The 27,069-nt window shown below is 47.1% G+C and overlaps 1 protein-coding gene across 4 annotated transcripts in view; it reads left to right on the forward strand.

Annotated features, from left to right (window-relative positions):
* The window catches only part of LOC119778995 (unconventional myosin-Ic-like), a 58,034-nt gene that overhangs the window by 15,034 nt on the left and 15,931 nt on the right, over positions 1 to 27,069 (forward strand). Inside the window, exons 1-8 of one of the 4 annotated variants that reach the window (XM_038278502.1) lie at positions 3,779 to 3,990; positions 17,123 to 17,278; positions 17,783 to 17,898; positions 23,437 to 23,635; positions 23,751 to 23,831; positions 24,035 to 24,214; positions 24,886 to 24,984; positions 26,759 to 26,869. In XM_038278502.1, the coding sequence (XP_038134430.1) occupies positions 3,973 to 3,990; positions 17,123 to 17,278; positions 17,783 to 17,898; positions 23,437 to 23,635; positions 23,751 to 23,831; positions 24,035 to 24,214; positions 24,886 to 24,984; positions 26,759 to 26,869 (960 nt within the window). In that variant the 5' untranslated portion in view covers positions 3,779 to 3,972. Of the gene's footprint in view, positions 1 to 3,778; positions 3,991 to 4,638; positions 4,781 to 15,482; positions 15,508 to 17,121; positions 17,279 to 17,782; positions 17,899 to 23,436; positions 23,636 to 23,750; positions 23,832 to 24,034; positions 24,215 to 24,885; positions 24,985 to 26,758; positions 26,870 to 27,069 lie in introns of those variants that run through there. The other 3 variants (XM_038278497.1, XM_038278488.1, XM_038278511.1) reach the window with 3 other exon arrangements.

The following is a 27,069-nucleotide window of genomic DNA, read 5'->3' on the forward strand; positions in this document are numbered from 1 at the left end:
GTCTTCCTCTCCTGAAAATATTAAACTATAAAGCAAACTTGGTTTTGATGAAAAAACGAACAGGATTGAAAAAGCAGCAGGTTCTTTTTTTTATTAGAGGCTTTTTTCCAGAACAAAGGAACTCAGCGCCTTAATGAGGTCCATAAAAACATGGCTGCTCCTGCTGCTGACTGCGGCTCAGACCTGAGCGTCCTCAGAGGCTGGTAGGCAGGGGCGGATTTAGGAAATGTGGGGCCCTAGGCAAAGACAGGCAGGGGTCCTCTGAACTGAGAAGACATGAAACAGAGCCATTCTACAGATGTAGAAATGTTAATAGAATAGACATCCATTATCTGTTCTAGGTTGTGTCCCTCTCTTCTTGTCCCTTTTCTTCTTGTTTTCCTCTCTATGTTTTGTACTCAGCTGACTTTTCATGCTGTCTCTAAAGGAATGAAAGATTTTTTCCAAGCACTAAGCTCACTTAGCTGATTGCTCCTTCCTGTGTTTCCAAAAAGGCCAAAGTAAATAACCCAGTCCTTCTTTTCTTTTCTCTTTTTTTTTTTAACAATACTTTATTGTCTTTTAGAAACAATACAAAATCTAAAATGTCCAGCAAAACACCTGTACAAAATTTCAAATACACATCAGGGTCAAAACCTATAATCCGTCTGATAAGTCGAGGGAAAAAAAAGATAAACAAAAACAATCAAACATAATGTTTAAAAAAGAAAACTGTGACCCCCCCCTTTGTGTAACAGCTCAGTAGGCAGATGATCAAGCAAAGGCTGCCATACTCTATAGAAATCACTACAATTAGCCTTTATAATGGCACTGAGGCGCTCCAGCGGAAGCACCCTGAACGTTTCTCTGTACCACTGTGTTACAGACGGGTGAATCCGCTGAAACACATCGTCTGTCCAAATGTTAAAGTTTTCGGAGTAAAGTCATTTGTACTGAAGATAGAGAAAGCCCTTCTACAGAAAGACCTAAAATAAGCAGCACAGGGCTCAGTGGGACTGTCTGCTGAAAGATCGAGCGAAGCTCTATAGAAACGTTATTCCAGAATCTAGCAGTTATAGGGCATTTCCATACACAGTGATAGTAAACGTCTGTATTGCACTTTATGCAAAGAGGGGAAATTTGAGGGTGAATTTTATGTAAAATCTCTGGGGTACGCTGCAAACACAGTTTTAGTTTATTGAGTGAAAAACATGAGTAACTTTTAGCAGCTTTTCAGCTAAATTCATTTATTTCTTATTTTATTTATCCGTGCTTTTTTAATTTTTTCCTTTCCTTTTTCATGGCTGCAATTCACTTGATACGAATAAATAAATCTGGTTATCTGAATGTAAAAAAACTCAGTAATACTAAAAAATAAATCACTAATTTTTTAATCTTTTTTTTTTTCCAAATAAATGAAGGCATAGTGATAATGAATTATTCATTCATCAATGCTTGATATAAAACTGCAAAAGGTGAGGAAATTTAGATTAAAACTATGTGATAAAAGTAAAAAGAAGAAGGTATTTTTAGTTTTCTATGATCTGTTATTGTTTCAGCTGCAGCCTGCTGTGTGATGTCACAGCTAATGTGTTTATCTGTGATAAAGTGAAGCGGGGGGGATGCAGGTTCATCTCTAATAAGGCTGAACACTATATTACTATATGCATTCATCACCAATTCACTGTGTTCTGCATTTATTATACTGCAAAGTGCTGTTTGAAGCGCAGTGGCTGTTTGCTGATATATTCCAGTTATGAACCTTTGCTTTAGGCTCTGATCTGCCACCATTATTTACCAATCAACTAGAAAGGGGCGTCGGTCGGTCCTGCCGTAGCGTTCTCCGTGGGAATATAAACCACAGAGGAAGTCGGGCTTTGTGTGCATCTTCATTTTTAGCCCACATGTTTTGCATTGTGCCATCGTTTTGTTGCTGATATCCTGGAAACTGATGTAAATACATATAATGAACACTTTTCCTCATGTTTCTAGAACATCACTGTATTCATACCGGCTTCATCTCTAAAACTTGGTTGGATGTTGAAAAGGAGCATTGCATTCTGGGTATTTTTGGGGGTAAAATGACTGATTTATATAAATAAAAGCATGAGTCTCAGATTTCTTTCTTTCCACTTTTCTTAGAAAATGATCAAATATTTTCAACTGATGAGCTTCAGATTGAAGTCATGAGTAACTTGTCTGCATCGGTTGTTCTAGATGGAGCCAGTGGGGGCCAACGCCCCATCTATTTTTTACCTTCAGTTTAGTTTTCATTCAGAAAACTAAACTGATATTTTATTTTACTAAAAATAAAATATATAGATAGTATTTTTCACCTAAAATTAAACAAATGGCTATTAAACAATATAAATGAGATAAAAATCTCTTTTATTTTAAATGCAAATCTATGAGGGAGCATTAGGCCCAGGCTAGATATTACAGAGAATTACGAGAATAAAGCTGAAAACTTACCGGAATGAAGTCATCAGAGCAGAAACTGTTTCAGAAAGAACATTTTGAGCTTATAGTCATTTTCGCAATCGTTTCAAAGTTCTGATACTGATTATTAATTGATGCTGAAAAACTTCATAGTATAACTTCACAAGATGCTCGTTATTCCTTATTTTAGGAAAGACAGTGCTTTATAATGTTATGACTTTGTTCTCGTATTTAAAGAAAAAAATAATTAGCTTGGCTATAATACTTTGTATGTTGCACAAATCCTGTCGTTCCATTGGATCGTTGTCTTTCCTGCCTGAAATCAAAGGAAAATTCTTGTTTTAGTGAAAAATCACAGTTTTATTTGGATTTTTTGCATCTCCCTTAATTTGATATATATGACGATGACACTGCCATATTTTTCTTTATTCCACATGAAAAAGCCCGGGCCCCTCCCTTTTCATCTGGTCAATGCATGTATGGAAAGCCATTAGCGATTTCATCAAACCCAGTCATTAAAATGTGCCTTAGAGGGCTGGATCCTCACCTCTATGAAACATTCTAGCAGGGCTGTGAGTTCAGGGCGGGGCCGTGAGTTCAGGGCGGGGCTCTGACAACCCTGCAGGGTCTGCTGGGATTCAGAACTCTGCTCTAGACTTCACATCCACCTTAGCAACATCTACCACAGTTTGCTGCTGGTTTTTATTTTACTCCACCTTTATATCGTCCGCAGCAGCCCCTAAAACCCGACCCGGTTCTGTGATCGTGCAGAAAAACAAAGTAAACTCCAAACTTTTTATGCTTCACCAAATGTGAACGACGACCGCCTTATCTTACCGTCATGCTGAAAACTGGCCCCTGGCTGCACGCCCGTTCCTCATCAGATGTTATTAACAAGCAGACGCATCAGACCACAGAGACCTTTGATCTGCAGCGGATGGCAGCGCTGGTCTGGGCAGACTGTGCTCACTGTAATGATTTTAAGTGGACAGAGTGTGCGGGACGTTGGCAGCCATATTTCTACCAGCAGGAGGAGATCTCAGTAGAGGCGAGAATGAAGCATACCCCCCCCCCCCCCCCCCCCCCCCCCCCCCCCCCACTACAGTGGCATCAGAAACTATTTAGTTTTTTTCCTTCTTTCTTCTCCCAGTAGTGGTTTGGTCCAGATGTGAGCCGCACACTCCATAAGAAGATGAACGCTCTGCCTTGGAGGGAGCATACGCCGCAGTTTTCCTCCTAGATCCTAGGTGCTCATTGGATTAAAGGGGGGGGGGGGATAGGGAAAATAGTCATTGGAAGAAAGAGTGAAGGGGGGGGTCTGTTTCCTTTCTAAGGGAGGGAGAGGAAGACTAGAGGGAAAGTAAGCGGAGGCAGAGAGGTGTTCACTCTGAGCAGCAGTAAGAGGAGACGCCATGGCAGCTGGCTGTCCGGACGGAGGGGAGAGCTTCTAAAAACAAACTCTCGGTTAAATCGTGATGCGGCGCTGGGAGCCACATTCCTGACAGCCTGGTCCGTCGGAGCGCTGGGAAGGACAATAAGCCTGGAGCTGGAGCCATGAAGTACAGACCGTTGGTAAGGAAGGGACAGAAGATCAGTCCGGGATGTGGTTTATCCAGACTCTTTAGGATCCCTGATCCCTAAAGAGACATTCAGGTTTAGACCTGTTGGTTAGCGGAGTAACGGGTCTGACTCTAAGTTCCCACACTGCGCTTCAGATTGTGAAACAACCTTGAAGGTGCATTCTTGGCCCTGAAGGACGCAGGTGAGAGCTAACCTGTTGCTCACCTGCTCTGCACGTTTATCTGATCTCCTCCTAGTGTCTTTGCACATCTTTCCTCCAATCTGACACGCTGATGTTAGATCTACTGGTGTTAGATCTGTCGGCGAGGTAGAGTCCTCACCTGCTGTTGACCGTCCCTCAGGGCGAGGCCGTCACACGGCGAGGCGTTCGCTCCTCCTAACTGTACCGCAGAGACTCTGTCTGATTGGGAAACAGCAGCCCAGCAGTTCTGGTTTCCATCTGTGCATCCAAACGGATTCATTCTGCTCCAGAAGTCTCTTTCCAGCCTCCAGCAGGGCAGGCATGTTTTTAGCTGACACATGCCAGGGTTGCATATTACACTGAGAAATTCTTGACACACTTGTCATTGTTGCCTGCGAGGCATTTGACTTCAGCTGCTAATGCGGCTGATTCTGGGCTGGTCTCGCTCTCTTCAGCCTTTCCTCTCCCTTTAAACACTCCAACAACCTTCAGCTGGGAGAAGCTCTTCTTCGCTCTGGGAGGGAATGTTTTCTGGTTGGAGGCAACATTCAATGATATGAGAGCCGCAGGGATACCGCTGTCCATGGAGTACCACTGGGGTCAGGTAAGTTAGGCTCTTCTCCTGGGTTAAAATCCTCTCCATTGATGCATGCATGAGGTGTAGCTTATAGTTTAAAGTGACTGGACCTTCTGGTCGTTATAGGAGATGAAGGGATTCTTCGTAATGTTCGGGTTTTATGAGAGTAGAGCTGCGGGGTTTTGTAGGGGTGTGGTTGAAGGTTTTAGAGCACCGCAGTATTTCTCATCAGAATAATCTCCGTCTTTTAAATCGCTCTTTATTTAATGACAGGATTTAACTTTGTTGGCTGAGGGACGTAAATATTGGAAGCTTTTATTTTGAAGTGAGAAGGAGAGTTGTTGGATCAGTGAGCGAGAGAATCCCGCTGCTCTAAGATCAACGGTTCTACAGCAAGTTCGGCAATTTAATGACTTACTTTTTGGAGTTTTTTTAAGCGTATGGCGATCCGACCTTAAATCGGTTTTTTGCCCATGACTAAAGGGATAAACGCCCGTAGAGGTAGATTAAAGTCTATTTTTGTACAAAACTGAAAGGATGAGCTAAAGGCATAACTGGGTATTGACTATAGGTACGCTGGTCTGATGAGGTATGCTGGTCTGATAAGGTATGCTGGTCTGATGAGGTATGCTGGTCTGATGGGGTATGCTGGTCTGATAAGGTATGCTGGTCTGATGGGGTATGCTGGTCTGATGAGGTATGCTGGTCTGACAGGGTATGCTGGTCTGATAAGGTATGCTGGTCTGATAAGGTATGCTGTTCTGACAGGGTATGCTGGTCTGACAGGGTATGCTGGTCTGACGGGGTACGCTGGTCTGATAAGGTATGCTGGTCTGATAAGGTATGCTGGTCTGATGAGGTATGCTGGTCTGATAAGGTATGCTGGTCTGATGAGGTATGCTGTTCTGACAGGGTATGCTGGTCTGATGAGGTATGCTGGTCTGATAAGGTATGCTGGTCTGATGAGGTATGCTGGTCTGACAGGGTATGCTGGTCTGATGAGGTATGCTATTCTGACAGGGTATGCTGGTCTGATAAGGTATGCTGGTCTGATGAGGTATGCTGGTCTGATGAGGTATGCTGGTCTGACAGGGTATGCTGGTCTGATGGGGTATGCTGGTCTGATAAGGTATGCTGGTCTGATGAGGTATGCTGGTCTGACAGGGTATGCTGGTCTGATAAGGTATGCTGGTCTGATAAGGTATGCTGTTCTGACAGGGTATGCTGGTCTGACAGGGTATGCTGGTCTGATGAGGTATGCTGGTCTGACAGGGTATGCTGGTCTGATGAGGTATGCTATTCTGACAGGGTATGCTGGTCTGATAAGGTATGCTGGTCTGATGAGGTATGCTGGTCTGATGAGGTATGCTGGTCTGACAGGGTATGCTGGTCTGATGGGGTATGCTGGTCTGATAAGGTATGCTGGTCTGATGAGGTATGCTGGTCTGATGAGGTATGCTGGTCTGACAGGGTATGCTGGTCTGATGGGGTATGCTGGTCTGATAAGGTATGCTGGTCTGATAAGGTATGCTGGTCTGATAAGGTATGCTGTTCTGACAGGGTATGCTGTTCTGACAGGGTATGCTGGTCTGATAAGGTATGCTGTTCTGACAGGGTATGCTGGTCTGATAAGGTATGCTGGTCTGATGAGGTATGCTGGTCTGATGAGGTATGCTGTTCTGACAGGGTATGCTGGTCTGATGGGGTATGCTGGTCTGATAAGGTATGCTGGTCTGATGAGGTATGCTGGTCTGATAAGGTATGCTGTTCTGACAGGGTATGCTGGTCTGATAAGGTATGCTGGTCTGATAAGGTATGCTGGTCTGATAAGGTATGCTGGTCTGACAGGGTATGCTGGTCTGACGGGGTACGCTGGTCTGACAGGGTATGCTGGTCTGACGGGGTACGCTGGTCTGATAAGGTATGCTGGTCTGATGAGGTATGCTGGTCTGATGAGGTATGCTGGTCTGATGAGGTATGCTGGTCTGATAAGGTATGCTGTTCTGACAGGGTATGCTGGTCTGACAGGGTATGCTGGTCTGACAGGGTATGCTGGTCTGACGGGGTACGCTGGTCTGATGAGGTATGCTGGTCTGATGAGGTATGCTGGTCTGATAAGGTATGCTGGTCTGATGAGGTATGCTGGTCTGACGGGGTACGCTGGTCTGATAAGGTATGCTGGTCTGATGAGGTATGCTGGTCTGATGAGGTATGCTGGTCTGATGAGGTATGCTGGTCTGATGAGGTATGCTGGTCTGATGAGGTATGCTGGTCTGATGAGGTATGCTGGTCTGACAGGGTATGCTGGTCTGATGAGGTATGCTGGTCTGACAGGGTATGCTGTTCTGATGAGGTAATCTGGTCTGACGGGGTATGCTGGTCTGATGAGGTACGCTGGTCTGACGAGGTATGCTGGTCTGACGGGGTACGCTGGTCTGATAAGGTATGCTGGTCTGATAAGGTATGCTGGTCTGATGAGGTATGCTGGTCTGACGGGGTACGCTGGTCTGATAAGGTATGCTGGTCTGATAAGGTATGCTGGTCTGATGAGGTATGCTGGTCTGATGAGGTATGCTGGTCTGATGAGGTATGCTGGTCTGACAGGGTATGCTGGTCTGATGAGGTATGCTGGTCTGACAGGGTATGCTGGTCTGATGAGGTATGCTGGTCTGATGAGGTATGCTGGTCTGACAGGGTATGCTGGTCTGACAGGGTATGCTGGTCTGACAGGGTATGCTGGTCTGATGAGGTATGCTGGTCTGATGAGGTATGCTGGTCTGATGAGGTATGCTGGTCTGACAGGGTATGCTGGTCTGATGAGGTATGCTGGTCTGACAGGGTATGCTGGTCTGATGAGGTATGCTGGTCTGATGAGGTATGCTGGTCTGACGGGGTATGCTGGTCTGATGAGGTATGCTGGTCTGATAAGGTATGCTGGTCTGATCAGGTACGCTGGTCTGATGAGGTACGCTGTTCTGACGGGGTACGCTGGTCTGACGGGGTATGCTGGTCTGACGGGGTATGCTGGTCTGACGGGGTATGCTGGTCTGACGGGGTATGCTGGTCTGATGGGGTATGCTGGTCTGATGGGGTATGCTGGTCTGACGGGGTATGCTGTTCTGACAGGGTATGCTGGTCTGACGGGGTATGCTGGTCTGACGGGGTATGCTGTTCTGACAGGGTATGCTGGTCTGACGGGGTATGCTGGTCTGATGAGGTACGCTGGTCTGACGGGGTATGCTGTTCTGATGAGGTAATCTGGTCTGACGGGGTATGCTGGTCTGATGAGGTACGCTGGTCTGACGAGGTATGCTGGTCTGACGGGGTATGCTGGTCTGACGAGGTATGCTGGTCTGACGGGGTATGCTGTTCTGATGAGGTAATCTGGTCTGACGGGGTATGCTGGTCTGATGAGGTACGCTGGTCTGACGAGGTATGCTGGTCTGACGGGGTATGCTGTTCTGATGAGGTAATCTGGTCTGACGGGGTATGCTGGTCTGATGAGGTACGCTGGTCTGACGAGGTATGCTGGTCTGACGGGGTATGCTGGTCTGACGAGGTATGCTGGTCTGACGGGGTATGCTGTTCTGATGAGGTAATCTGGTCTGACAGAACACCGGCACCTTTTAGATGTTTTCCTCTTTCATCACACCTGAATCCAGTGAATGTGGTTGATTAGCTGCCTCTGTAGGACGGAAGCTGAACTCCGTGTTCCAGTTATTAGCTGTTATTTTTCCAGGCTGTGGGCTTGATTCACTAGCCTGCACTCTGCTGCTTTACACCAGGCCACTGTAGCCCTGCTTTCTTTGGTTAGGGGTGTGTTGAAGTATCGCATTAGAAGAGCTTGATGAAAACAGAACATTTCAAATCAAACTGGTAAATTTCATCCCCAAAAAAAAAAAATCCCCAAACCAAACGTTTTTATGCTTGATAAAAGCGACCCTGGACTTTTTCAAAAAGAGAAAATGTGCCGAAAAGGAGAAAGAAACTCATTTGTCAAACATTTAGCTCAGATGACTGATCAGCCGTTTCCACTGCCAGTGTCTTCATGTCACTGGATGCTAACATTGCTAATGCTAACTGATATAAAGTCTGTACACCCTGCCCGATTAGTTAACATTCATTAAAACCTCACCGTACCACACTAGCTAGCTACCTCTGCTAGTTTTTGGAGCGTTGGATGTCTGAACTGCAATCATCAGAATCAGCTATGCTAAAGCTGAGGACCCTCTAAAACCTGCAGGACAGCTGCCCTCCAGGATGCCTGCTATAAATCCTCAGGATGTTTACATGAAATCACAGCAGCTTGATCCGCCAGGCCAACAATGACCCTTAACGACTGCCTTTTCAGAGGAATAGTCCAGTATCGGGTACTGCAGACCAATAATGATCTCAGCGACTCCCATTATTAAAGGGTGGAGCAGGTTTTCCAGTTTCAGTGTGCATGTTTGCTAAACCATTACACGGCTTTGTTGGGCTACTGTATGAAGCCTGGAACTCAACGCTAATCCAGACATTTGGAATAGAAAAATCTTCCTGGATGGGAAGAGAAACGTCTTCAGACTTGGAAAACAAATTCCAGTGGATTGATTTTTAATTTAACTTTTGGGAACAACAACTTGATATGTTTAAAATCTGTAACTTTTTCAAATCGTTAAGTTCTGGTCCAGGCATATGAATTAGATGGTTGTAAACCAAATAAAATAAAGGAGGACTTTTAGATTCCTGCTTCCTTTGATCCCAAACGGTGAACGAACGCTGCTTGAATTAGGGAAACATTTTGGAGAATTGCTTTGAATCTGTTCTGTGGCACAAATGTAGGATCTTTTGAGCAGCTGCTGTTTGTTTAACCCTCAGGTGCTTTGTCTCTGCTCTGCAGCTCGTTCCACCTGTCTGACTGTTTCTGCAGGAGGACACTAAAAGTTGCTGGAGGTGCGTTGCTACGGCAATAGTAGATAAAACCTCCGCAGGCTTGAGTCCTGTGCATGTGAGCAGAGGCAGAACGCTCCAAGCAGTCGCAGCTTCACCTGCACAGGCTTGTGGAAGAAGCTTTGCTCCAGATTCAGGATAGATCTGGAATTGCTGAAAGTTTTCATCTTTCCAGATCCGTAACTGCTTCCCAGTCAGTCTTTGATCCTGACCAAACAAGCCGCTAAGCTGTGGTCCTTCTGTCTCTGGCTTTATCTTCAGCGTTCATTAAAGCTGCAGTGCGTTCCAAAAGGAGGCTGAACTGAAGTCAGATCTGGGTTTCTAAGATCTGCACCATTTTGTTTCAGTCAGCCAGAACCAGATGAGAAAAGAGCAGAAATCGTTGCCAGAAACCTGATTCACAGATGAAAAATGTGGAAAAGGGGAAAACATTGTGAGAGCAGTTTATCATAAATCATGTGAAGCAGCTGATAAAATCTGTTGTTATCTGTTTGTTTTCTTTTTAAACGCTTAAACATGGCGCTGATTTGTTTATTCGCTGTACAGGACCCACTTTACTAGAAATCTGTATCCACTCATGGTGCACAGATATGGTGTTTTACAAAAAATAATCATAGCTCTTTACCTTTGTTAAAAGACAGAACTTAAAGTATTGTTGTGAAATGTTGGACTGCGTTTCTGGCTTTGTGTCTTGTGCTGCTGGATGGCGAATCCTTCTCTCAGCCTCAGGTCGGTTGAAGCCTCTGGCGGGTTTTCCTCCCTATTAGCTGTGACCAGCCTTCCTCTCCCTGTGGTAGAAAATATTCCCTCAGTATGATACCGCCACCACCGGATGATTGGTAATAAAACAAAGTTACGCAGAGTACCTCAGCACTTTCTGCACAGTTCTTTGCCTTTTCCTACATGGCTTCCAATGACCACACTGTAGGAATAAATTCAATTCAGTTCTATTCAGTTTATTTCTATAGCGCCAATTCACATCATGTCATCTCAGGTCACTTTCCAGTTCAACCAGATCATCCAGTCAGAACCCCAGTGGGCCTCAGCAGATGGCCGCTCACACTGAGCCTGGTTCTGCTGGAGGTTTCTTCCTGTTCAAAGGGAGTTTTTCCTCCCCACTGTCGCTACAAGCATGCTTAGTGTGAGGGATTGCTGAAGAGTCAATGAGTCGATGCAATCAGCGGGTTTTCCTTAGATACAAAACTTTGAATCAATCTGACTGGATGATCTGGTGAACTGGAAAGTGACCTGAGATGACATGATGGGAATTGGAGCTATAGAAATAAACTGAATAGAATTCAATCACAGGCTATGATTACACCATTTCTCACTGACTGATTACGGCTTTAATAAAGTTTTATCTGCTTTGTTTTTCAAAGCTAAATAAATGTTTCTGAAATGTTAAATTGGCAGATTCGCTCCCAGGATTCTGCTCTGGGCTTTGGAAGGTTTTCTGAGACTTTTATTTTGAAAATATCAAAATACTATCGAATTGGATGAAATAAGGAAATAAATATTGATAGAAGCTGTTTTATTTCAGTCCTTTTAATGTTTATCTACTTTTGTTCAAAGTTTACAGTTAGAAAAGCTTTAAAAAAATTACTTTTTATTAAGAGGAATCCGTCTTGTCTTTGAATGTAATCTTTTAATGCTCTTTTTATTTTTCCAAATGTATGGAGCTGCAACGCTGCATTATCCATTTAGAGTAAATTAACTGCTCATTTAGGAGGCCATGCTTTTAGCTGCCTGACACTCTTTGATTTCACGTTTCATTACCGTTTTAATCTAATGAGCATCAGCTATAAATCAGAAGAGCAGGTCAACATCAGCTGCAGAGATTATAGCAGCAGTTTAGTAAATCTCAGATCTGGACCTTATTGAGTCAAACAATCCGCCGTGGCCGAGGAGAGGCACCCTCTCAGCCCCCCTCCCTCCGAAGTGGCTGCTCTGTTTGCTGAACAGGATTTGGAAAACATGACGACATGTGGGAACCAGGCAGACGCGTACGGCGTGCGTCCCTGAGAGCGGCCGCCAGACCCTCAGGAAGCCCAGAACTGGAAAACCGTGAAGTAATGGAGTCTGAGCAGGACGGCCCGAACAAGGAGGGAATGTTGTCACTGGGGGGGATGAAACAGAGGGGGATGGGGGGGCTGTCCCCCTCTATGCTCAGGCTGTCTGGTGTCTGGCGCTGTGTGTCCATCCATGTCCACTTCCTGTTGTTGCTTTTTATTCATCCAGTAAATTAGCTTCATGTCTACTTACTTTACCTCTATGCTGAAACATCAGTCTAAGCGTTTCCCAGAAACCCTCCAGGATCCAGTCTGCTTCGCAGCTGCTGCAGCAGCGCGTTCAGATAAAGAATCAAAAGCATTAAAATAGCTGAAGAAACCCAGAAGTTATCTTCCAACGTTCCAGAACTTCCCTTTCCGAACGATAAGGAGGAAAGTCAGCTGTAATGACACACGCTCGCTCACAGCTGCTGCTTTCTGTGTGAAACAATAGGTCAGCGAAGCTCATGTTGTCCAAACAGAGCTGAGTGGAGGAAGACTGGATCTATGGGATGACGTTTCACCTCAGCACAGAGAAATGCTCCTCAGACGGGTTCCTCCAGCTCCTCAGACCTTTCCTTCAAAACTTCACTCAGTTTTTACATTTAATGTTAACAACCAGATGTTCTGTATGAAGATAACAGCTGTCAGGGTTTTAATCACGTTCCCAGAAAAGCTTCTAAACTGGGAAACATGGTAGGACTTCAGGCAGCATCACCCTCTGCCTGGTTATTAGAACATTTTCTGAAATTAAATGAGGTGATGGTGTTTGGCAGCGCCACCTCTGACCTTTGGCAGCGCCGCCTCTGACCTTTGGCAGCGCCGCCTCTGACCTTTGGCAGCGCCGCCTCTGACCTTTGGCAGCACCGCCTCTGACCTTTGGCACCACCGCCTCTGACCTTTGGCAGCGCCGCCTCTGACCTTTGGCAGCACCACCTCTGACCTTTGGGAGCGCAACCTCTGACCTTTGGCAGCACCACCTCTGACCTTTGGCAGCACCGCCTCTGACCTTTGGCACCACCGCCTCTGACCTTTGGCAGCGCCGCCTCTGACCTTTGGCAGCGCCGCCTCTGACCTTTGGCAGCACCACCTCTGACCTTTGGCAGCGCCGCCTCTGACCTTTGGCAGCGCCGTCTCTGACCTTTGGCAGCGCAACCTCTGACCTTTGGCAGCGCCGCCTCTGACCTTTGGCAGCGCCGTCTCTGACCTTTGGCAGCGCCGTCTCTGACCTTTGGCAGCGCCGTCTCTGACCTTTGGCAGCGCAACCTCTGACCTTTGGCAGCACCACCTCTGACCTTTGGCAGCACCACCTCTGACCTTTGGCAGCGCCGCCTCTGACCTTTGGCAGCGCCGCCTCTGACCTTTGGCAGCGCCGCCTCTGACCTTTGGCAGCGCCGCCTCTGACCTTTGGCAGCGCCGTCTCTGACCTTTGGCAGCGCCGCCTCTGACCTTTGGCAGCGCCGCCTCTGACCTTTGGCAGCGCCGTCTCTGACCTTTGGCAGCGCAACCTCTGACCTTTGGCAGCACCACCTCTGACCTTTGGCAGCACCACCTCTGACCTTTGGCAGCGCCGCCTCTGACCTTTGGCAGCGCCGTCTCTGACCTTTGGCAGCATGATCTCTGACCTTTGGCAGCATGATCTCTGACCTTTGGCAGCATGATCTCTGACCTTTGGCAGCATGATCTCTGACCTTTGGTAGCGCCGTCTCTGACCTTTGGCAGCGCCGTCTCTGACCTTTGGCAGCATGATCTCTGACCTTTGGCAGCGCCGTCTCTGACCTTTGGCAGCGTGATCTCTGACCTTTGGCAGCACCATCCTTGGCAGCACCATCTCTGACCTTTTGCAGCACCATCTCTGACCTTTGGCAGCACCACCTCTGACCTTTGGCAGCACCACCTCTGACCTTTGGCAGCGCCGCCTCTGACCTTTGGCAGCGCCGCCTCTGACCTTTGGCAGCGCCGCCTCTGACCTTTGGCAGCGCCGCCTCTGACCTTTGGCAGCGCCGTCTCTGACCTTTGGCAGCGCCGCCTCTGACCTTTGGCAGCGCCGCCTCTGACCTTTGGCAGCGCCGTCTCTGACCTTTGGCAGCGCAACCTCTGACCTTTGGCAGCACCACCTCTGACCTTTGGCAGCACCACCTCTGACCTTTGGCAGCGCCGCCTCTGACCTTTGGCAGCGCCGTCTCTGACCTTTGGCAGCGCCGTCTCTGACCTTTGGCAGCATGATCTCTGACCTTTGGCAGCATGATCTCTGACCTTTGGCAGCATGATCTCTGACCTTTGGCAGCATGATCTCTGACCTTTGGTAGCGCCGTCTCTGACCTTTGGCAGCGCCGTCTCTGACCTTTGGCAGCATGATCTCTGACCTTTGGCAGCGCCGTCTCTGACCTTTGGCAGCGTGATCTCTGACCTTTGGCAGCACCATCCTTGGCAGCACCATCTCTGACCTTTTGCAGCACCATCTCTGACCTTTGGCAGCGCCGTCTCTGACCTTTGGCAGCATGATCTCTGACCTTTGGCAGCGCCGTCTCTGACCTTTGGCAGCGCCGTCTCTGACCTTTGGCAGCATGATCTCTGACCTTTGGCAGCACCATCCTTGGCAGCACCATCTCTGACCTTTTGCAGCACCATCTCTGACCTTTGGCAGCGCCGCCTCTGACCTTTGGCACAGGTGACAGGTTTTTAAGGGCAAAGCTGATTATTGTGACTTGTTGCCAATTTAATTGGGTCAATCTTTTCGACCCGTATTCCTTCTTCTTCCTCCTTATATGATAAAATTCTGAATGTAAACCTTTATTAACAAATCAAGTAAACATTAACAGTGGCAGCAGAGGGAGGACGCAGTAATGCATTCGCTTCATGTGATCTGAAGAACAGAAACGCTGACGTTGGCCGCTCGACGTGTCGGTCTTTGAGCTTTTTGTTTCCAGTTTTTCTGAAGCAGGTTTAGCTGATTTCCAGATCCTGGGTGTCGTTATTGCAACGTCATCAATCAATCATTTGCTTCCACTTCTTATCCTGATTATTCTCTGATTCTATTCCACAGAGACTTTTCAAACCTGGATCAGACTGGTCCTATCTTTCATTTTTAGGACCTGCAGCTTCAGGCTTCTGACCTGGAGGAAGGATGACAGTGAGAGCCTGGCTGAGCCTGGGTATAGAGGTGAATCCAGCGCTGTAGAGAGAAATTACAGGCCTAGCTAATGCTATCAGGCTGAGGGAGCTGCTGTTTGATGGCCTCGGGTTCGACTACATGCACTGACAGGAGCTGGTGAAGTCAGGACGAGCGTTTCTCTGTTCTTTACTGAAATCCGAGCAGGATGCAGTGAATCCATGCAGGTTCTAATGAGCTGTTCTGCAGTGAGGAATTTCTGGGAGAGTTGCTAACTTTCCAGCACAGTTTAAATGGAGTCGTAACATAGCATCCATCACGCTTGTTTTTCCCCCTCTTCTCCCTTTCGGCTCTAATTAATATGTCCTCTCCTCCCTCAAGACTTCTCATCTCTTTCTTAACCCGAGTCTTGCTAGTGTCCCCTGAGGGAGAGGTCCGCCTCGCTGCCTGACACAACAACAACACCTGCTTAGCTGCTGTGTGTTTTGTGCCCTGATCCTCCGTCCTCCCTCACCCTGCAGCTCCTGTCAGTTTTTTGCTCAGTCCTGCTGGCTGCAGCTTAACCATGGACGTCTCTCAATTGTCCAACCTCATGCGGAAAACTCAGTCCACTATTTTAGAGAACAGCTTCCTGGGTAAACGCCTGGATGATCTCAGAAACGTGAGTTCAGCGCTTTGACTTTACGCCTCTGATGCTAAATTTGTCTCGTGTTCGTCATAAACGAGTGTGAGCAGGGTGGGCCTTTTTCACTTGGGTTGAGGTGAAAAAACAACCCTCCCTGACACATCGGGGCACGGCTCCATCTCACTTCTTCAGAAGTTTGACCTTTTGACCCAAAGCTATGAATTTTGGATGAAGAAAATACCTTTTCTTTTTAGTTTAGATGAGAGTTTGCTCTAATGTTGCTTCCATGTATATCTGAACAGACAGATGCTGCCGTTTCTGTTACCATTTCCCAGAAACTCTGACTCTAATCTGAGACGATCCATCAGGTTAATCATAATTTATATGACTGTCAACTAATTTGCCAATCGAATTGTGATATAGAAACAGGTACTGAAGGAATAATTCTATTCAGTTTATTTCTATAGCTCCAATTCACATCATGTCATCTCAGGGCACTTTATAGTTCACCAGATCATCCAGTCAGATTGATTCAAAGTTTTTCCTAGCTGTCTTTATCCATCCTGGTTAGATCCAGACGTTTGAAAAAGGAGGCACGGAATGCAGGATACAACATTAGCTTCGCCGCATGCAGTTAGCCTCGCCGCGTGCAGTTAGCTTCGCCGCATGCAGTTAGCCTTGCCGTGTGCAATTGGCCTCGCCGCATTCAGTTAGCCTCGCCGCATTCAGTTAGCCTTGCCGCATGCAGTTAGCCTTGCCACATTCAGTTAGCCTTGCCGCATGCAGTTAGCCTTGCCACATTCAGTTAGCCTTGCCGCATGCAGTTAGCCTTGCCACATGCAGTTAGCCTTGCCGCATGCAGTTAGCCTTGCCGCATGCAGTTAGCCTTGCCACATGCAGTTAGCCTCGCCGCATGCAGTTAGCCTCTTCACGTGCAGTTAGCCTCGTCATGTGCATTTAGCCTCGCTTGAACAAAAGACCAATGACGAGTTTCTTCCATGTGATGCAGTGAGAACGTTTCATTACCACCAAGCGCTGCAGGAACTTTTTAATTGGATGTTGGATGGAAGGGCTCATCCAATTAAACCATGCTAGGTTCAGAGGCGGGTGGACAGTCTCCTCAGCCCTGCTGCTCTCCGTTGTCGTGGTAACCGTGCTAGTGTTCTTCTTCATGGTGGTTGATTGTGGTTTTCCAAAAAAAACGAAATTTGTTTTTGTGCCGTGTTTCCTCCTTGTTTCTGTCAGACTTTGTAAATTTACTAGTCTGCTGCTGCTAGCGGGAGACCACTAACTTGCTAGAGGTTGCCATGGCAACGTAACTTCTGTGAACTTGATTAGGCCTCAAATCAATTAAATTAAAATCAAAATACACGTAATAGTGCAATAAAACAGTCAAAACCATTTCCCAAAATATTCATTAGTATTTTATAAATTGTGAAAAAAGTGTTTTTAATATATTTTAAATAAAAATCTCCTTCTCGCTGAGAAGCTCTTAGCCTAGCCTTTAGCAGCCGCAAGCTGCCGGCAACAGGAAGCTAAATGGGAAAGAGTTTCTTTTCTAGACTCTGCCGGAGCCATGTTCCCTCAGAGGGGAGTCGTTCCATTACATCATCAACATTTGATCCCAACACTTCCTGTCTTTTTGTCTCAGGTGGTGGCGAGTGACGGGGTCCGTGCTATGATGGAGTCGGCCCTGACAGCCAGAGACCGGGTGGGTGTGCAGGATTTCGTCCTGCTGGAGAATTACACCAGCGAAGCGGCCTTCATAGAGAACCTTCGAAAGCGCTTCAAGGAGAACCTGATCTATGTGAGTAAATGACGAAGGTTTGACCTGCAGGAGCTGCAGAACCTTCCAGATGATTTCACTTTCTGTGGTTATTAGTTGGAATTTGAATGACGGATGACAACAGAGTAGTGCTGTGTTAGCACCTAGCTCTCTGTTAGCATGTAGTACACTCTTTGTTGCGTTGTTTTAGCATACAGCTCTGATAGCAAGTAATTCTCTGTTACATTTGCTACGTTGTTTCTTCTTCTATGATGGTTTCCATAAAGAAAGATGTTTATTAATAAAAACAAAAATGTAGATCTCCGTTAGCATGTTGTCTTTTAGCATGTACTTCTGTGTTAGCATGTGGCTCTCCATTAGCATGTCATTCTCTGTAAGCACGTATTTTTGTGTTAGCATGTAGCTGTCTGTAGGCATATATATCCATTTTAGAAAGTAGCTCTGTAGTAGCATGTAACTCTTCCCATCCTTCCCTTAAAAACCTGTCTTTATTGCATCCTGACGGGGCTGTTCCCTTTTCCTCAGACTTACATCGGTTCCGTGCTGGTGTCGGTGAACCCATACAAAGACCTGGAGATCTACACCAAGAACCACATGGAGCGATACCGCGGCGTCAACTTCTACGAGGTCTCCCCCCACATGTAAGTGCACAGATCTGTCAGCGAGGAGTCAAAAGGAGACGAGTCTGACCTTTTCCTGCCCTTTTTTATTGGAAGTCTTTACTCCAATGACCATCCTGTAGCTCAGGGACTCTCAACCGGAGGTACGTGTACCCCTAGTGGTCCTTGATTGCATTGCAAGGGGTACATGAAAACATTTCATTTACTAGATAGTAAATTAAAATAGGGCTGGCATCTGTTTTGCTTTCTGGGGACCAAACAAGCTTTTATCAACCAAAAAGTAAGTTTTTATTATATGTTTGTGTTCAGCTTCAGCTTTGACCCACATCCAAACCAAGCAGAGGAACAGAACGGATGAAGCTACAATGAGAAAAAGCAGAGAGAGCAGAACGTTAGAGATTGAACTAACAGATTCTGCAGAGTGGGAGAATAGAGATAGAATGAAGCAGAATGATGAAAAAGGGGTCCCTATGTCCTCCAGCAGTCTAAGCCTATAGCAGCAGAACTATAGAGATAGCTCAGGATAACCTGAGCCACTCTAACTATAAGCTTTATCAAAAAGGAAAGTTTTAATTTATAATCAATTATTGCACGTTAGGCTGGTGAAGATTCTCAGTCATCCAAACCTTTGAAGACGTATCTCTTCCATCCAGGAAGCTTTTTCAATCCAAAATGTCAGAAATAGCGTTTAGTTCCAGGTTTTATCCAGCAGCCCAACAAAGCCTGGTTTTAGTTTAGAAAACATGCAAATAGAAACGGATGAACGGGTCCCCCCCTTTGGAATGGGGGTCGTTTGGCTTCTTTGTTAGCCTGCAATGCCCCATACCTGTCTATGACTCTGAAAGGGGGGGCATTAGAGGGAATAGTTGATCTGGCTGAATAGGTGAGGTCTTCTGTTCTCCTGTAAAGGGGTTGGGGCTGCGATGATAGCAGGAAGGAATCAACTCTATCGCTGCATTGTAGGTTTTAAAGATTCTCTCTGGTGCTTTGAAAACTTTATTGTACGTTCCACTTCTGGACAATCACTGCTGTAGCTCCTCAAAGCTCAACAGGGAGCTGCTGGTCATTGCTTGTATAGATGCACCCAGAACATCTGCTGGTTCTCCTTAGAGTCACATGACGGTGTCACATTCTGACGCTCAGATGCCTGGAAATATTGGTTTGTTTGCTCTCCTCACAGTGGCTCATCGACGCTCATAGACTCTCCTCTATTATTCAGTAATAAAAGACGTCATGGCTGCAGGCAAGGCTGAAACAGGACTGGTCAGGAGTTCCCTTTAAATGGAAGCTCCCGCTGTGAAACCACCCAGGAAGCAGCGTGTTCCTCCCTTAGAGTCGGAGGGAGATGAACTCTGCGAAAAGAAGAGGCGGTTTGAAGGAAGGGAGGGGTTAGCAGATGTTGGTACCAGGCGAGAGGTTTCCTCCCTCGCAGGGAATTCCTCCGACCCCAACAGGACCTCCAACACTAACAGCACCATAACATTCTCTCTATCTCCCTGAAATTAGTCTGCTGTCAGAAATGTGTCCAAACACGCTGCAACAGCGGAGCGGGAAGATAGCGAGACGGGGCGGATGAATGACTGCGTGACTAAAACAAGCTGGCCTTTAGGATTCCTGCTGATGAAGAACGTCTCCTGACACGTTCCAGAGATCGGTTCTTCTCACTGAAGGCCAGCATCACTCCCTGCATCAACTTCCTGTTTTTTAAATCTTTAAAGCCCAACTTTGCATTTCGTTTCTGAATTCAAGGAATGCTGATGGAGATTCTCGGTCATCCAGGTCATAGTCACTCAAAAAACTTTAAAAAATGAACCTCTGGACTTTGTTTCAAAGTTTGAAGATATTTTGCTTCCCATCCAGGAAGCTGATCCTACCTGATATTGGTCCATTCCTCTGAAAAGGCCCTTAACCACCGCCTTTTCAGAGGAATGGGAAATGGCCTGTCAGTCGGAGCCGGGGCTTGAACCGTCAATCCTTCGATTTCATGACGCCACTGTCGCCCCGAATGGGCGAGTATCGGGTACTACAGGCTATGGGTGGACGATATATATCAAATATAATGATGACATTTAGCCGTCTGCATCTATTTCACTGAGAGTTTTATTTTTCCCACACACTTTGAATGCATCATAGTCCCCTCCTCCAAAGAGGATTTTTTTCTGGACTGTCACTACCTGATCTGTCCCAAAAGAACAAATCGTCCTGCGCATGCGCCATCAGCTCATTTGCACATCCATAATAATAACCTAAATCACGTGTTCCGCTCCCCCCAAATGATAAGCGTTCTAAAATATAGGCCGTTTCTAAGTTCACTAGAACGCAAGTGCGTTAGCCCGTCTGCAGCAGCCAGGGCTAACGTTAGCCCATATGCAGCGGCCAGGGCTAACGTTAGCCCGTCTGTAGCAGCTAGGGCTAACGTTAGCCCGTCTGCAGCAGCCAGGGCTAACGTTAGCCCGTCTGCAGCAGCCAGGGCTAACGTTAGCCCATATGCAGCGGCCAGGGCTAACGTTAGCCCATATGCAGCGGCCAGGGCTAACGTTAGCCCGTCTGCAGCAGCCAGGGCTAACGTTAGCCCATATGCAGCGGCCAGGGCTAACGTTAGCCCGTCTGTAGCAGCTAGGGCTAACGTTAGCCCGTCTGCAGCAGCCAGGGCTAACGTTAGCCCATATGCAGCGGCCAGGGCTAACGTTAGCCCGTCTGCAGCAGCTAGGGCTAACGTTAGCCCGTCTGTAGCAGCTAGGGCTAACGTTAGCCCGTCTGCAGCAGCCAGGGCTAACGTTAGCCCATATGCAGCGGCCAGGGCTAACGTTAGCCCGTCTGCAGCAGCTAGGGCTAACGTTAGCCCGTCAGCAGCGGCCAGGGCTAACATTAGCCCGTCTGCAGCAGCCAGGGCTAACGTTAGCCCATATGCAGCGGCCAGGGCTAACGTTAGCCCGTCTGCAGCAGCCAGGGCTAACGTTAGCCCATATGCAGCAGCTAGGGCTAACGTTAGCCCTAGCTGCTGCAGACGGGCTAACGTTAGCCCGTCAGCAGCGGCCAGGGCTAACGTTAGCCCGTCTGCAGCGGCCAGGGCTAACGTTAGCCCGTCTGTAGCAGCTAGGGCTAACGTTAGCCCGTCTGCAGCAGCCAGGGCTAACGTTAGCCCATATGCAGGGGCCAGGGCTAACGTTAGCCCGTCTGCAGCAGCTAGGGCTAACGTTAGCCCGTCTGCAGCAGCTAGGGCTAACGTTAGCCCGTCTGCAGCAGCTAGGGCTAACGTTAGCCCGTCTGTAGCAGCTAGGGCTAACGTTAGCCCGTCTGCAGCAGCCAGGGCTAACGTTAGCCCATATGCAGTGGCCAGGGCTAACGTTAGCCCGTCTGCAGCAGCTAGGGCTAACGTTAGCCCGTCTGCAGCGGCCAGGGCTAACGTTAGCCCGTCTGCAGCGGCCAGGGCTAACATTAGCCCGTCTGCAGCGGCCAGGGCTAACGTTAGCCCGTCTGCAGCGGCCAGGGCTAACGTTAGCCCATATGCAGCGGCCAGGGCTAACGTTAGCCCGTCTGTAGCAGCTAGGGCTAACGTTAGCCCGTCTGCAGCAGCCAGGGCTAACGTTAGCCCGTCTGTAGCAGCTAGGGCTAACGTTAGCCCGTCTGCAGCGGCCAGGGCTAACGTTAGCCCATATGCAGCGGCCAGGGCTAACGTTAGCCCGTCTGTAGCAGCTAGGGCTAACGTTAGCCCGTCTGCAGCAGCTAGGGCTAACGTTAGCCCGTCTGTAGCAGCTAGGGCTAACGTTAGCCCGTCTGCAGCAGCCAGGGCTAACGTTAGCCCATATGCAGCGGCCAGGGCTAACGTTAGCCCGTCTGCAGCAGCTAGGGCTAACGTTAGCCCGTCAGCAGCGGCCAGGGCTAACATTAGCCCGTCTGCAGCAGCCAGGGCTAACGTTAGCCCATATGCAGCGGCCAGGGCTAACGTTAGCCCGTCTGCAGCAGCCAGGGCTAACGTTAGCCCATATGCAGCGGCCAGGGCTAACGTTAGCCCGTCTGCAGCAGCTAGGGCTAACGTTAGCCCGTCAGCAGCGGCCAGGGCTAACGTTAGCCCGTCTGCAGCGGCCAGGGCTAACGTTAGCCCGTCTGTAGCAGCTAGGGCTAACGTTAGCCCGTCTGCAGCAGCCAGGGCTAACGTTAGCCCATATGCAGGGGCCAGGGCTAACGTTAGCCCGTCTGCAGCAGCTAGGGCTAACGTTAGCCCGTCTGCAGCAGCTAGGGCTAACGTTAGCCCGTCTGTAGCAGCTAGGGCTAACGTTAGCCCGTCTGCAGTGGCCAGGGCTAACGTTAGCCCGTCTGCAGCAGCTAGGGCTAACGTTAGCCCGTCTGCAGCAGCTAGGGCTAACGTTAGCCCGTCTGTAGCAGCTAGGGCTAACGTTAGCCCATATGCAGTGGCCAGGGCTAACGTTAGCCCGTCTGCAGCAGCTAGGGCTAACGTTAGCCCGTCTGCAGCAGCCAGGGCTAACGTTAGCCCGTCTGCAGCGGCCAGGGCTAACATTAGCCCGTCTGCAGCGGCCAGGGCTAACGTTAGCCCGTCTGCAGCGGCCAGGGCTAACGTTAGCCCATATGCAGCAGCCAGGGCTAACGTTAGCCCATATGCAGCAGCCAGGGCTAATGTTAGCCCATATGCAGCAGCCAGGGCTAACGTTAGCCCGTCTGCAGTCGCAGATCATTAGACATACAGAGCTTTTTCAGTGAAAACAGCAACAGATTATAAGTTTATATAAGTTAATATTATAATGCAAGAAGCTGAGAAAACATAGTTTTGTTCTTCTTTATTAGTTAAAAAAATCTTGGACCAGAGGACCATGACTCCCAGTTACAGGTTAAAAATGATCAGGCTGCAGAGCTTCTACAGATCTAGAAATGTCGTTTCTGGCATCATTATATTAGGAAATAGGTTTATAAATCTTTTTAAACAGAGAGAAGCAGGGAGAGCTGCAGGTTTAAAGGTTAAACTGATTTATTGGGATATGCAACACGCAATAAAATATATCTCCAAGTTTATCACAAAGTTTACAAGAAAGAAAATATGCTGTTCTATATTTAGCAGCATTTAAAAATTTTTCTGGATGGATGAATGGAAATGAAATAGTAAATTCCAAGGATGTTCGATTTATTGATTTTTGGCATCGGAATCGGCTGTTATTCATTATTTCTCTATACATTCATATTTTTGGGACCTCTATTTACTATAAATATAAATATCAGTGTATTGTGGTTCTATTGTGTTCTCAACAATAGGAAAGTATTCCCTAAATACATGTTTGAGTTCATTTTTTACAAAAATGTAATGAAAGCGTTTGGGGGGAGTAACTATAGCTCCATCAGCCCCCACCCTTAGAGCGGCCCCACCCTTAGAGCGCCCCCACCCTTAGAGCACCCCCACCAACTGTCATCACTAAGTTACTCCCTTGGATCTGAGGAATCAGTGTCTTTTAAGGACACAGCTCCAGTTCTGAGCTTCTCAACACGAACGGATGAGGAGCCGTTTATCACTGACTGATTTTCTTCTTCTGCCTGGTCTTCTTCCTGCAGCTATGCGGTTTCAGACAACGCGTACCGCTCCATGAGGACGGAGAGGAAGGACCAGTGCATCCTGATCTCAGGGGAGAGCGGCGCCGGCAAGACGGAGGCCTCCAAGAAGATCCTGCAGTACTACGCTGTGACCTGTCCCGCCAGCGAGCACGTGCAGACCATCAAGGACCGTCTGCTGCAGTCCAACCCGGTGCTGGAGGTGAGATACTGCAGAGTTTATCCAAGCAGAGTAGTTCTCAGCTACCAGCAGAGCTAAGCCCATCCCCTTTTTCTTTACTCCATAATCCATGGTCTAACACTCCTCTCTGCTCCAGGCTTTTGGGAACGCCAAGACGCTGCGCAACGACAACTCCAGCCGCTTCGGGAAGTACATGGACATTCAGTTCGACTTCAAGGTGAGTATCAGGTGGTCCACAAACCCGTGAAAGGCAGAACTTTTCATTTCTGAGAGGATCGAGAGAAAAGTTTTAATGAAGACGACCAAACCCCTCTGGAACCTGCACGCTCTGCTACGTCTCAGTACCCCAGCCTTACCCAATCCTCCTCCTTCTCCCCCTCCTCACCCTCTCCCCGACCCGGCCCTCTGCCCCGTCGACAGGGCGCTCCGATTGGCGGCCACATCATCAACTACCTGCTGGAGAAGTCCAGGGTGGTCCACCAGAACCACGGGGAGAGGAACTTCCACATTTTCTATCAGATGATCGAAGGAGGAGAGGAGGACCTGCTGAGACGATTGGGCCTGGAGAGAAACACCCAGCAGTACCAGTACCTGGTCAAGGTAAGGGCGGGACACTTCTGCTGGGGTTCAGGGACACCCCCGTCAGTCTGTGGGCTAAAACTCAGTCGCCCTGAAATCAACATAGACAGAGTTGGAAAGATGGAAGTTCAAACACCAGCAGAACAAAAGCAGTTCTGTTGGAGCGGTCTAGTCAAAGTCATGCTGACTGAGCTTTAGCAAAGAGCAGGAATCCATGAAGTCAGGGGGGGGGGGTTTACCTTTAAGCACAGATCTAAAATCTATCTATAGATCTATAGAGCATAGATCTAAAAACTCTGTTTACATGAGATTTTCTTTGGGAGTTAAATACCTTCCGGTTTATACTGATGCTTCTGGAAGCTTTGGCGCTGCAGAAACGGCCGCCTCCCTGGAGCTTCTTTCCATGCTCACCGTTTGCCTCGTGTCCCAGTGGGTGGGGGGGCGGGGGTGGCAGTTAACGGGCTCTGCTTTTCCCCACAGGACAGCTCCTCTTAAGGGCCTGGATGAGCTCTCCCTGTTTGTCTAGCTCGCTGTTTACGTAGCAAACACGGGTATTTAGCTGTAAACTGCCATTTGCACGTCACCTGCTGACACAGTCTCTGTCCCACGCGTCTTTAACATCGTCTGAAACGCCCAAACCGAGATTTTTATGGCTACAGGTTTAGGTCTAACGTGTCTAATGTGTCCTGCAGGGTAACTGTCCCAAAGTGAGCTCCATCAACGACCGCAGCGACTGGAAGGTGGTGAGGAAAGCCCTGACGGTGATCGGCTTTAACGACGACGATGTGGAGGTGAGGAGCAAACTGAACATAAACCATAATCTGGTCCTGACTGGGAATTAGCTTCTCCTCAAAATAACAGACCTGAGCCAAAGCCAGAGGTTTTACCTGTTTATCTTTAATTCCTCTTAAGATCACATTTATCCAGAAACAACAAACATTAGAGAGAGATGCTGTGACCCTGGTTAGTGTGGGAATCTCATCAGTTAGCTGTTCCCTCTGAAGGCAGCATGTTGAATATAAACTTTTTCTTAATGCTGATGATTCTGCTCTTTATATTTAGCTTAATTTGTTTATCATCAGCGTTTTCATTACTTGGCCTGCCTGATTATGTTATTTGAAATGAATGTGGGCTCAAGTTTGACTCTTCTAAATTCTATTTTTTTTAGTAAATTATTTCTATCTAACTTATTTATTCCAGTTTTATTCCCTTGAATTTTTTTTTAAATCATTTTGTCTCCTGACATCGTAGAATGTCATTCTGGGGTTTTTATTTTTGACATTTTTTCTGTTTTAGTTAAAATGTAAAAACAGCAGTGTGTGACCTTTGACCCCAGCTGTCACTTTAATCTGAGATCTATGAAATATTTTGCTTAATATTCTCTCTCGCTGCTGCTTCCCATCAGAAACACCAGAGCTAATGAAGCTAAACGCCGTTAGCTCTGAGCCTCAGCTGATCAGAGTCAGTCAATTAAAGTAATCTTGTATCATTGAACCGGAGAATAAATAACTCTTAATGACATTCCTTATATTATAAATGTCCTCATTTTTGTGACTCCGTCATTAAATAAACATCCAGCTTCAAAACAAGCTCCTAAACTAAATCCCTTCTACAGGGTTTCTGCCACACTTAATAATCATTATAACTCATTCAATTATTATTCTTAAACAAAAGTCTTAATTGGCATTAAAATTCATTATATGTGATTATAGTGGAATATAAAATGCTTTATTAAAAAGAAAAAAACGTCTCTAAAAAATGCAATGGAAAATGCAAATTTCAACAAAAGTGGCTGAAAAACAAAGAATACTGGAAATGGTTGCAGCAGCCTGTCCACGGTAAAGATGACCAAGGATTTTGCTATATATATATATATAAACCCTGTTCTATGTTGCTTTATATTCTTGAAGTCGTACTGAAGTCATACTTAAATCTCAAATCATTCTGCCTTAAACATGTTTAGAAATGTTCTCTTTATCAGACCATATTGTCCCAAATTTAGAAAATGTCTATATTTAAAAGAAATCCTGTCATAAAATCTGTTTTTCCGTTATCTTCTGCAGGCCAGTTAGTTCTACATCAGCCTGAACACCTAAATTCATCCAATCATATATCAACAATCATCTGTCAATCATATGTTTCCGGTCATAGCATCTTGATTCATGTCGCAGCTAATATACGCGATAAGAAACCAGAACTAAGATCCTTTACTGGTTGATGGTTTTCTGTATTCTGACCAGCTGATTTTTAATTGGTTACTCCTGGATTAGAGGCTCATAGGTGATTATTTAATCCGGTGTTTCTGTGGGTGTGAAGCTGTTATCATGTCTGAGCTGAAGTGTAAGCTTCCTCCTACATGTCCAGGCTGTCCTCTCTCAGGTCCTCAGCAGCCGGATCTTGGCCCGCCCTGATCTTTGTCCACCTTCTTTATCAAAGAGGCTCTTATCAGTTTAGCCGCTCGTAAAGATAACTGTGACCTTAAAGGAACCATCTTTTAACCCTGACCTTTGCTCCCTCCGTGCCCAGCTGCAGCTCCTCACCGCGTCCTCCTTGTTTTCTACGCAGGAGCTGCTGAACATCATCGCCAGCGTGCTGCACCTGGGTAACGTGCAGTACGGTGAGGAGGAAGGCCACTCCCACATCGCCTCGGACACACAGATTAAGTACCTGTCCAGGGTAAGACCAAGGCCAGCCGCTCCACCCCAGTTTACATTTTAACCAGAACATCAAAGTTTTTATGAGGAAACCGCAATAAACCAGATTATAAACCGACTTTAAGGCTTTAGAGACAGACGAGTTCCGTCTCTGAACCGTCCTTCATTTACGATTTAAATAGAATAACATTTAATTAAGAATCTATAATATATATTTTTTTC

Source organism: Cyprinodon tularosa, unplaced genomic scaffold (genome assembly GCF_016077235.1).
Source record: "Cyprinodon tularosa strain WSP-4 unplaced genomic scaffold, ASM1607723v1 ctg1016, whole genome shotgun sequence".
Taxonomy (NCBI): Eukaryota; Metazoa; Chordata; class Actinopteri; order Cyprinodontiformes; family Cyprinodontidae; genus Cyprinodon; species Cyprinodon tularosa.